The 10351-nt window shown below is 42.8% G+C and overlaps 1 protein-coding gene across 1 annotated transcript in view; it reads left to right on the top strand.

The window, feature by feature from the left end:
- Positions 1-10351, top strand: part of JAKMIP1 (janus kinase and microtubule interacting protein 1) — a 48361-nt gene that overhangs the window by 9638 nt on the left and 28372 nt on the right. The window contains exons 2-7 of the mRNA XM_053458264.1: positions 4451-4730; positions 5426-5908; positions 7223-7432; positions 8243-8362; positions 8591-8737; positions 9953-10090. Coding sequence (XP_053314239.1) covers positions 4602-4730; positions 5426-5908; positions 7223-7432; positions 8243-8362; positions 8591-8737; positions 9953-10090 — 1227 coding nt within the window. The 5' untranslated portion in view covers positions 4451-4601. The remainder of the gene's footprint in view (positions 1-4450; positions 4731-5425; positions 5909-7222; positions 7433-8242; positions 8363-8590; positions 8738-9952; positions 10091-10351) is intronic.

Here is a 10351-nt window from a genome sequence, read left to right on the forward strand (position 1 = left end):
TCATTCGCCTTTCCCATTTTTCAATGCTGCTGCTGGTGGTGGTGCCAGCATCTCTTCTCTGCCAGTTCGCTTCCTGGCTAGAGTCATGCCCAAAATGTCCCTAATGGTAAGGGCAGTTTCTCCCCCCTGGCTGCCTCTGTTTGCGGTGTGGCAACGCCTGCTACCTCCGCCGGAGTGGCCAGCTTACGCTAGGGCCTTGTGTCTGAGCTCTGGAAGTCTGCTGCCAAACGTCTAAGACTGACAGTGTTTGGGTGCTTTGCCCTGGGGTGAAACAGGTGAGTGGGTCGCCAATTGCCCACTCATTCGCCTTTCCCATTTTTCAATGCTGCTGCTGGTGGTGGTGCCAGCATCTCTTCTCTGCCAGTTCGCTTCCTGGCTAGAGTCATGCCCAAAATGTCCCTAATGGTAAGGGCAGTTTCTCCCCCCTGGCTGCCTCTGTTTGCGGTGTGGCAACGCCTGCTACCTCCGCCGGAGTGGCCAGCTTACGCTAGGGCCTTGTGTCTGAGCTCTGGAAGTCTGCTGCCAAACGTCTAAGACTGACAGTGTTTGGGTGCTTTGCCCTGGGGTGAAACAGGTGAGTGGGTCGCCAATTGCCCACTCATTCGCCTTTCCCATTTTTCAATGCTGCTGCTGGTGGTGGTGCCAGCATCTCTTCTCTGCCAGTTCGCTTCCTGGCTAGAGTCATGCCCAAAATGTCCCTAATGGTAAGGGCAGTTTCTCCCCCCTGGCTGCCTCTGTTTGCGGTGTGGCAACGCCTGCTACCTCCGCCGGAGTGGCCAGCTTACGCTAGGGCCTTGTGTCTGAGCTCTGGAAGTCTGCTGCCAAACGTCTAAGACTGACAGTGTTTGGGTGCTTTGCCCTGGGGTGAAACAGGTGAGCGGGTCGCCAATTGCCCACTCATTTGCCTTTCCCATTTCCTTTTCCATTTCATTATTTTCCTTCTGATACACAACCAACCAAACATAACACACACAATAACACATATAACACATATAACACACAGTGACATCACACATAACACACATACACACACACTTACAATGCACAAAACACAAGGACCTTTTCCTTGTTATTTGCCCTGGCCTTCACTCACTAATAGCATTACATTAACACTATAACTCACACTTCACCCTATAACATTTTTCCATCCACATACCTGCCAACAGACCCAACTTTTTCAGGGACAGTCCTGCTTTTTTCCAGTCCTGTCCCATCTAATTTAGCTAAACTAGGTATGCAAAATGCAAATACACATAGGTAGGTATAGCTCGGTAGGTAACGCTACTATAAACATTTAATAAATATAATCAAGTACTAAATAATAAATCTAACTTTAAAATACATTTAAATAAACCCCTATTTTTTTTTAAAAAAAAACATTAAAATTAAATTATTATTATTTAGACATAATCCATCTTTAACCAAACCAGTGCACTGCTACTAATCTTAAACATAACCGTACATTAACCCTAAGCTATTTTTTAGTTCTTGTCCAACATTTTTCCATCAGCATACCTGCCAACACACCCAAGATTTTGGTGGACAGTCCTGCTATTTTCCAGTCCTGTCCAATAAGTAAGTTGGGTTGTTGCAAAGTATGCCATTGTAAATAGGTAGCAAATGTTAGGCATGTAAAGTGGTCCAAAATCAATTTAAAAATGTAAAATATTCCCTATTCTTTTATTAAACATCTATGGACAGTACACCTCGGTATGTGTGTGCAACTCTATTGGTCGTTTCGGCAGGGGGCTCGCCTGCCATCAACGAATGAAGTGCATTCTGCAGTTCTGCAATTCACTCGTTGATGCCAGACCAGCCCCCTGCCGAAACGACCAATAGAGCTGCACACACGTACCTTCACGGCAGCTGCTGCTGCTGTGATGTGTTATTAACCCCGTATTAACCCCTGCTAGGCAACCAGGAGGAAAACGAAGATTAAACGAGCACGAAGAATGTCCGCGAATATTCGCCCGAAGAGAAGACAGGAACGGGCGAATATTCGCGGAATACGAAGATTTTTTTTTCCCCGAAGACGAGCACGAAGACGAACACGAAGAGCCCCCTGGTGCCCAAGTCTAATAAAAACTACACAGAAATGTTCAAGGAGCCTTTTTAGTTTCTACGGCAACAACCAATCCATAACCTACTTTTATGTTAGGTGAGACAATTGTCCCTGGGGGGGAAAATAAAAATGGGTCAAATTGTAAGCATTTCAGGCAGAGGTTTCTGCATTCACCAGTACGCAGGATTATGCTTTCATTCCGTATTCATTTACAGAAGCGTTCTCGTACTCTGTGGGCTCTCTATGGCTCTGAGCAGCTTGGCCCAGGGGCCCTCCCAGTGGTTATAGGGCCACCGGTTTGATACAGTCATAGCCATAAGGAGAAGTTGTGAGACTTAAGATCCGGGATACATTTGAGGGCATCAGTGGCACCATTGCTTTTGTGAGTGTAACGGGGACTGATGAGGTCTCCATTGCTTCAGAGATATTTTGCATCCTGACAAAGAAAGAAAGAAAAAAAAATGTTTTTTACTTTGGGTCTACAGCAAAGTAAATAAAACCTGTTGACACCATTTGTGTGTGAATTTTGGGCTGGTATTAATACACTTTTTCTGGAAATAGTTGATATTCCTAGCTTTAGAAGGGCTATTCTAGTGTAATCGGCAATGAATGGAAGCGAGCTGGGAATCCAGATGTCGCTCGGGTCTTTGTAGGTGATGCATGGAGTTAAACGGTTCCTCTAATCCTCCTGTTCTGCTCGAGACGCTCTGTATACCGACCGCTCCTTCACATGCGTCATCGACCTTAAAACAACATGTCCACGGCAGAAAGCCACGTTGCGTGTCGGCTTGTGTGTCTCATAATGATTCCCACCAAAAGCTGAAGGAGCAGCTATTTCTACGGCAGAATTGTACTTTATATTTGACTTTTAGTTAATTTTCCATTATTCCAAAGGATCTAAACGTCTGATTAGGTAAGTGGGCCGGTATTTGTGATGGAAGATAATGCGTCTGAAAGAATCTGTAGGGTTTATTAACTAAACCATGTTTAAAATGATTTTTCAAAACATTTCAGATGGCTACTATGCATTATGTGGTGCCGACCCCAATGAGTTTCTTCTGCGGTGCTGGCCCTTCATAATGCATCGATAATGGAGTCGAGTAATCTCCAGCTGCATTCAGGTGGCCAGATGTGTCCTTCTGGCTTGAGAAGGTCCAGCTGCTGCTGGAGGGCCGCAGGTTGGACGCCCCTGGTTTAGAGATGTTTAGAGGGCAAATCCCTTTGTATTGTCCGCTGGCCTCTCCTGTTACACAGGCTTCTGTTCCTTTGGCACTGATGCTGAACCCATAGGTAAAAAAAAGTTGTTCATGTTCAGTCCTTTCAAGTACCTCTTGTCTTCAAGAAATAAACATTTTATCTCATAATGTCCCAAAAGGTGGAGGGGGGGTACCAGATACCAGAACCACCTCAGTGCCAGTGTATTCCACATCTTAACCACCCTGACTGTGGTTAATCCTTGTACTTAATTAACGAGTAACTTCTGCGGAGGTCTTGTGTTGGGTGAAAAGATCCTGGGACAGGTATACCGTTATATATGTTCAGGGCTATGAGATGAACAGCAGCCAGTGAAGCCTTATTCCGTCCCTCCTTATACAGTTCTACCGCATTTATCTTGTTTTAGTATACTCTATTAAACCGAATAACTCCGGTTATAGTACAGCCGCACGACAGTTTCACAAAAGGCAAAGTTTGACTGTCTGTGCAGTCATTGTATGAATTACAATACCGGTCATAGCCGTGGGAAGGTCTTGTAGATTTCTATAGTGTGTTGGATCGCCCACATTCTATTCTGCTCGCTTTTTGTTTGGTGAGGTTATTTGCTTTTGGTTCATATGTTTCCCTTCTCTGTCTTTTAAATAATGTGATGTTGTGTAACAAGTGCTCTGGTCGTTCCCCTCCCAGACGTTTCCTTCAGGTGTCTGGAACTTTAACGCTTGCAGTCCATCTTTAACTTGTTCACCTCCGTGAGTGTCTACCCGCCAGACGCTGCTCTTTTAAGCCATAGAGGCTTTTTCTTTTATTTTTTTTCTTTCCATGAATCTGATGGAGAACAGCGGGGTAGAGGTTGGTATTTATACCTTGAACTTTGTGGAACTCTATAACGTCAGCAAAATATTTCAGGTTACAAAACTGGATGATGGACTGATTGGTCTGCAAACCTTTTATTTAGTGGGACCCCCCCCAAGGGGTTACGCTTGGTGCCCCAAACTGCCGTGATAAGCGTACTATTTATTTCTATCTTGTTGTAAATACTTTATCTATTTTTCTTTAGTGAACGGTTAGTTAAATGGTTTCACGTGCCCTTTTGTTCTGTTTGGTGGTTTTCTTCTTCTGGGTGATCATTTTTATATATTTTTCTTTTTTTTGCTTTTCTCTTTCTAATGGCAGGTAACCCAGGCGAGGGAGGATGGGGGAAGATTGACACGCAAACAAAGTGCAAATTGAAAAAGAGTTGATAAGCTTGTGCCAAAGTGACAATCGCCCTTTTAAAAAAAAAAAATTGGATCTATGCTTGGTTAAAACAATTCGGAGAAAAAAAATGGCGAAGAAAAACAGAGCTAAAGGAGACAAGTGTGATATGGAGATGGAGGCTTTCCAGACAGCCAACGAAGAGCTTCGGACGAAACTGACGCACATCCAGATAGAGTACCAACAGGAGAAAACCAAGGTATCACGCGTGGCAATTTGCGACGTTCTTGTCTGTAAATATTCTGGCAAGGGGATTGTATTGGAAAAGAATGCCGGGGTGGAATGATTTCTGTGGTTGTTGGTGCGGTTATGTGTATAAATTGCAATTACTTCTAAAGACGTTTACCATTTGGTCGAACATGAAGGAGTTGGTCCGCACTAACTCCTTTTAGAATGCGGGATATCATTGCATAGCATTGAATACGAACCCTCCAAACACATGCAGGGTTCCTGCAGAACCCATCCCCCCAAGAAATTAATTTGCTTGTTTCCTTACCTACCAGCTCCTAGGCTTGCAGGAGATAAGTTTGGCCGACCACATCTCATGTTCCAAGGCGGTGTGCTCAATGTCAGTCAGCTCCTGCACTAGCTCAGCGAGGTTTCTGTCACTGAGTGGCAGCTTGAGGCAGCTAATCAGCTGTGTAAAAAGGGGCCACAGAGGGGGCAAAATAATGTATATTAAAGTACTGTATGGGATACTGGAGATTACCTTTGGAATTATAGTGAATGAGAGCATGGTTCTTATTCAGGTATTTTATGTTGGTCTTTGTAAACACTTTGATTTATTGACAGATTGAGCAGTAACCCTGCCTAGCCTTTCTGATTTCTTCTATACTTTTAATATAGGCCGCTGTTTAATGATATATCTGTATATATATATACACCTTTTTGCAGGTTCTGAAGCTTCGAGAAAGGTTGCAAGATGCGAAGCAGGAGCAGCGCAGACACACGGCATATATCTCTGAGCTCAAAGCCAAACTCCACGAGGAGAAAATGAAGGAGCTTCAGTCCGTCCGCGAGGCCTTGATACGGCAACACGAACTCGAAATCTCTCGCACGGTTAAAATCAAGGACAGTGAAATCCAGCGTTTACAGTCTACGCTGAACGTCTTGCGGGACGGGGCAGCGGACAAGGTAAAAACTGCTTTATTGAACGAAGCCAAGGAGGAAGCCAGGAAGGCGTTTGACAACGAGCGCAGTAAGTTACAGCAGGAGATACTGGAGCTAAAGACCAGCAAGAAACAGACAGAGGAGACCTTGAACAATATCATGCAAGCAGATAAAACCAAAGCCGCGGACCTGCGGACAGCCTATCAGACTCACCAGGATGAGATCGCAAGGATAAAGCGAGAAAGTGAGCGGGATATTCGGAGAGTGGTGAGTTACTTTCTCTAAATCACTGTCGGATTTACTAAAAAGGGATAGAAGCCACATTGGTCTATGGGTCACTTGTCAATTTCTGTTTCTATCGCAGTGAAAACTTTGTTTAAATAAATTCTACTACTAGACGTATGAACCGAGTAACTCATGATTGAGGGGTATATCTGGAGAATAGTAGGAAAGCAGGAGGAATGAGCCTGGAGAAGTGGGTTTTAACAAACACCAAAAATAGTTACCTGCGCACTATCCCAAACACCTGTGCTTATTTAGACAAATGGAGGTTTTTTAGTTTCACTCCAATGGCCATTTAAAGTGGAAGCTCGCCTGCCACCTCACGGTAAACTTCTTAGGCGAGTCCTACACTGAACAATTCACCTTGCTACTAAATGGCCATTGGAGTGAAACTAAAAACCTCCATTTGTCTAAATAAGCACAGGTGTTTGGGATAGTGCGCAGGTAACTATTTTTGGTGTTTGTTCTATGTATTTTTGGCTGATGAATACTATAGCCGTTGCTGCCGCCCAAGAGTGATGGGAGTTTGAGAGCAGGGCTTTCTTCTGTGTGTTTGTATTTCAATTAAGTTGTATTTTAAGTCTGATAAGCCAGGGTGAGGCATTCCATAAATAAGAGATATTTATATAACCTTTCATGCTTTCTTACATTTTGTATAAATCTTGTTTTCTAGTGACCAGGTCTTATACAAACAGAGCTTCTTTTTTTTTCATACCCTTTTCTGTTAAAATGTACCGTCTCCAAGAAGAATAAATCCTCTTTAGATGGGGGTTCTGTGTGAAATGTCTAATTCTTGCTCCGAGGCATAGCAACTGGGCTTCTTGGCATGAAGTTGGTTATTGCCCGGGATTTCGAACGAAGCAGAAGACCTCATTTACTGAACGCAGCTTATAGTACGGAACACATCAGACTTCACAAAAGCCGGTTACCATAGAAACACAATGTCACTTTGGCTGCTGTTTGGAGAATCGTGCAAAGTTAACTTTTTTTGAAGCAAACTTTTATGGATTTTTCTGTGTTTTCTGCTAAACCAGTTACAGTGTTACTCCCAGAAGTGCAAATGTACAATTTCAATTACGGTCCTGAAAAATATATTGGACTTTGCGGCGATCAAAGCATTTTTTAATTTCCAAATTAAAGTTGCCCCTTTTTATGACTTAAAATTATGTGTGTGTATGGGTGTGTGGGTGTGTGTGTATATATAATTATAATAAGAGTCTACAGGAGCACCATGATTGAGCAAAGCATTAGGAAAATATACTAATTCCTTCTTGTTTTCTTTTTGTGCATTTGTTTTAGATGGATGAAATAAAAAGCAAAGAGCGCGTGATCCTGGCTTTAGAAAAGGAGCTTGGCGTGCAAACCGGTCACACACAAAAACTGTTGTTACAGAAAGAGGCTTTGGATGAACAGCTTGTCCAGGCAAAAGAAGCTGAGCGTTACCACAGCAGCCCAAAGAAAGAGCTTCCGGCCGGCGTGGCGGACTTCACCGAGATGCTGGGGAATGTGGTAATATCAATGGCAGTCTAATAAACAGACCCCCCCCCCCCATAGCACTCTACTGGATGTCATTATATGGGGCAAACTTATTCACCTGCACTATAGCCAATGTCCTTTCAACTCCGATACAGCTCAGTTCTAAGATATTATCTCTATTAATTGGCATGTAAGGCATTTTTAGATTGTCGTTGGGTAAGCCACTTGTTCTCCAACCTGTTGTAACCTTTTTTTTTTTTTTGAGAACAATACGTAATGTTTTATTTTGTCTCCCTACCTTCTCCGCCGACCACCTCCCATGTCCTTTGTGCACACGTCTAATAAATATATAAAATACTTGACAAATGATGCCCCCAAATGTACTATGGATATGACTGTGAGTGTCCAGTTTGGCCAGTGCTGCAGATGTGCGATCAGCCGGTCTACAGGTGCCAGCCCCCCCCCTTCATGTCAGTTAATTTATTTTTATTATTGCAAGGTACGTACATTCCTTACATATTCTAGAGGAACTTCAAAATTGGACCACAATTTAAAATAATTAACAACATTGTGGAACACTGATCCAAAAGGTATTGATCCTGGCCGTTGATGACCAGAGTTTGACGCTCCATATTATTTTATCTTAAAGGTAGACTAGAAATAGTCTGTGTCAGATTTAATGATCGCAATAGACTGTATGCAGGGTACGTCCTAAGAACGAGACTTGTCACTGTTGAGGTATATTCTCTAAAGAACCAATTCTCTATCATAGACAATGAATGATACTACTTATTGTATACATGCCTCCATCTTTCATTTCCATATTTGTGTGTCCTATTTCAGGATCAGCATGTGGATGACCGGGACCTGAGGAGATTCCAGCTGAAGATTGCCGAGCTGTACGCGGTCATACGGAAACTGGAGGACAGAAACACTCTGCTGTCTGACGAGAGAAATGAACTGGTAAATAATCTGTATTCGGAATACAATTTCAAAACACGCTCTCCCAGTAGGATGCCAATGTTGATGTTGTTGAGGACAATATCTGCCATAGATTATAACAATGTCCAAACATGTCTCATCATCGTTCCCGCCGCCACTTTTTCGGAGAGGCTACATCAGTTTCTTTAAGGGAAAAGTTTGCAGGAGTGCCTTTTTTTTTTTTTTTTAAATGTATTTATTGTATTACAGCTGAAACGAGCTAGAGAAGCAGAGAGCCAGCTGAAACCTCTGTGTGAAAAGAACAGAAGGATGTCAAAGAAGATTGAGGACATGCTACAGTCAATCCAGAGAATGGAAGACAAAATAAAATCCCTGTCAAGGGATAACGCTGAACTGGTGAGAATGTTTTAGAAGCCGCGTTCGATGTAGTACGGGACGTGTGTAATGTAAACCGGTGTCTGGTTCCGTTCCTTACCTCTTTTCCCAAAGTATGTATTCGGATTTGTACAAACAAAAAAATTTGCCAATTTCATGAACTGGTAAGAAAGTCTGAAAACAAGGAGGGACCCCAAAGAAACAAAAGGATTTGAAGCAGAGAGCTCTGAATGTTTGCGTTTCATTGTGTTTTTTTATTTTATTTTTTTTCTCTTTCTCTCTCTCTCTCTCTCTCTCTCTCTCTCTCTCTCTCTCTCTCTCTCTCTCTCTCTCTCTCTCTCTCGCTGTCTCTCTCTCTCTCTCTCTCTCGCTCTCTCTCGCTGTCTGTCTCTCTCTCTCTCGCTCTCTCTTACTCATGCTCTGACACGCTGTCTCTCATGCTCTCGCTCTCTCTTACTCATGCTCTGACACGCTGTCTCTCGTGCTCTCTCTGTCTCCCTGTCTTTTCCGCCGATCGCTTCCGTGTCCCTGTCTCCTTTCCTGCAGCTCTGCTTCCTCTTGCCTCTTCTTGTTCCGCTTTGTTAACCTGGCCCCCCGGAGCGCTTCTCCAAAAGGGCGGGACCTCCGGGCACACGTGCTTCCTCAATTGGAGGAACGTGGGGAGGCTGTCGCTGTGGCTCCACCCTTTTGCGGAATTACTTCCGAGAGGGCAGAATAATGCAGACAGATTCACTGAGAAAGAGAAGCGTTTCTGCACACCTCTCTCTCTGCAGATCTGCCTGCGTTATTATATAGCCTTTTATCACATATTTGTTTACTCAGAATAAAAAAATATACATTCGTACCTATGGTTACATTTTAATCTTTTTGTGTTTTATAGTTGATCGGAAGGGGGGAAAAAGCATAACAACCGTATAAATGATGATGTTCTTTGTTAGTATAAAGATTTTTAGATCGTCTATAAACGTACAATGTGGTTACGTGGAATAAACTGTCTGCATGGACCTGGTTTATCCCATCAAATAGCTACTTAACTTTTGGTGAATATCGATAGACTTTACCCGATAGGAAGCCTGAATGTACTGTTAAAATATTTAGTGTTAACATATTTGCTTCTTTATGTTCATTTGATGCCATTTTTTTGTCTTTCTATAAGTGTGTGTTTTGAAAGAGTACTTGCATGCCGTGTGGATTTTCTTATAAACCTATATATTTTATTATTTTTTCCCTCTGCAGAAAGAGAAGTTGTCTACACATAACTCTTTGAAGCATCATGTGTCTCTGGATGAAGTCGCTGTCGCCCAGGAGCAAGAGATAGAATTCCTGAGGTTGCAAGTGATGGAGCAGCAGCAAATTATCGATGACATCGCAGCGGTAACGCATTCCCGTTACAGGGTGTTGGCCTTATGACTTGTAGCTGATAAAATCGTATTTATAAAACTAAAACCAGGGCACAAAGAAAAGACTTAAAAACAAACCAGTTCTAAATACAGAGCGGACTTTTTTCTATTAAAATTGACCAAATCTTGTACTTTTTAAGCATCTCTTCGAATGCTTTTTTCCCCACAATATTTTGTATACAAAATTGTAATAGACTTCACTAACAAAGCAAGCAACTACTTTTTATTTATCATA

Source organism: Spea bombifrons, chromosome 1, assembly GCF_027358695.1.
Source record: "Spea bombifrons isolate aSpeBom1 chromosome 1, aSpeBom1.2.pri, whole genome shotgun sequence".
In the NCBI taxonomy this organism is placed as follows: Eukaryota; Metazoa; Chordata; class Amphibia; order Anura; family Pelobatidae; genus Spea; species Spea bombifrons.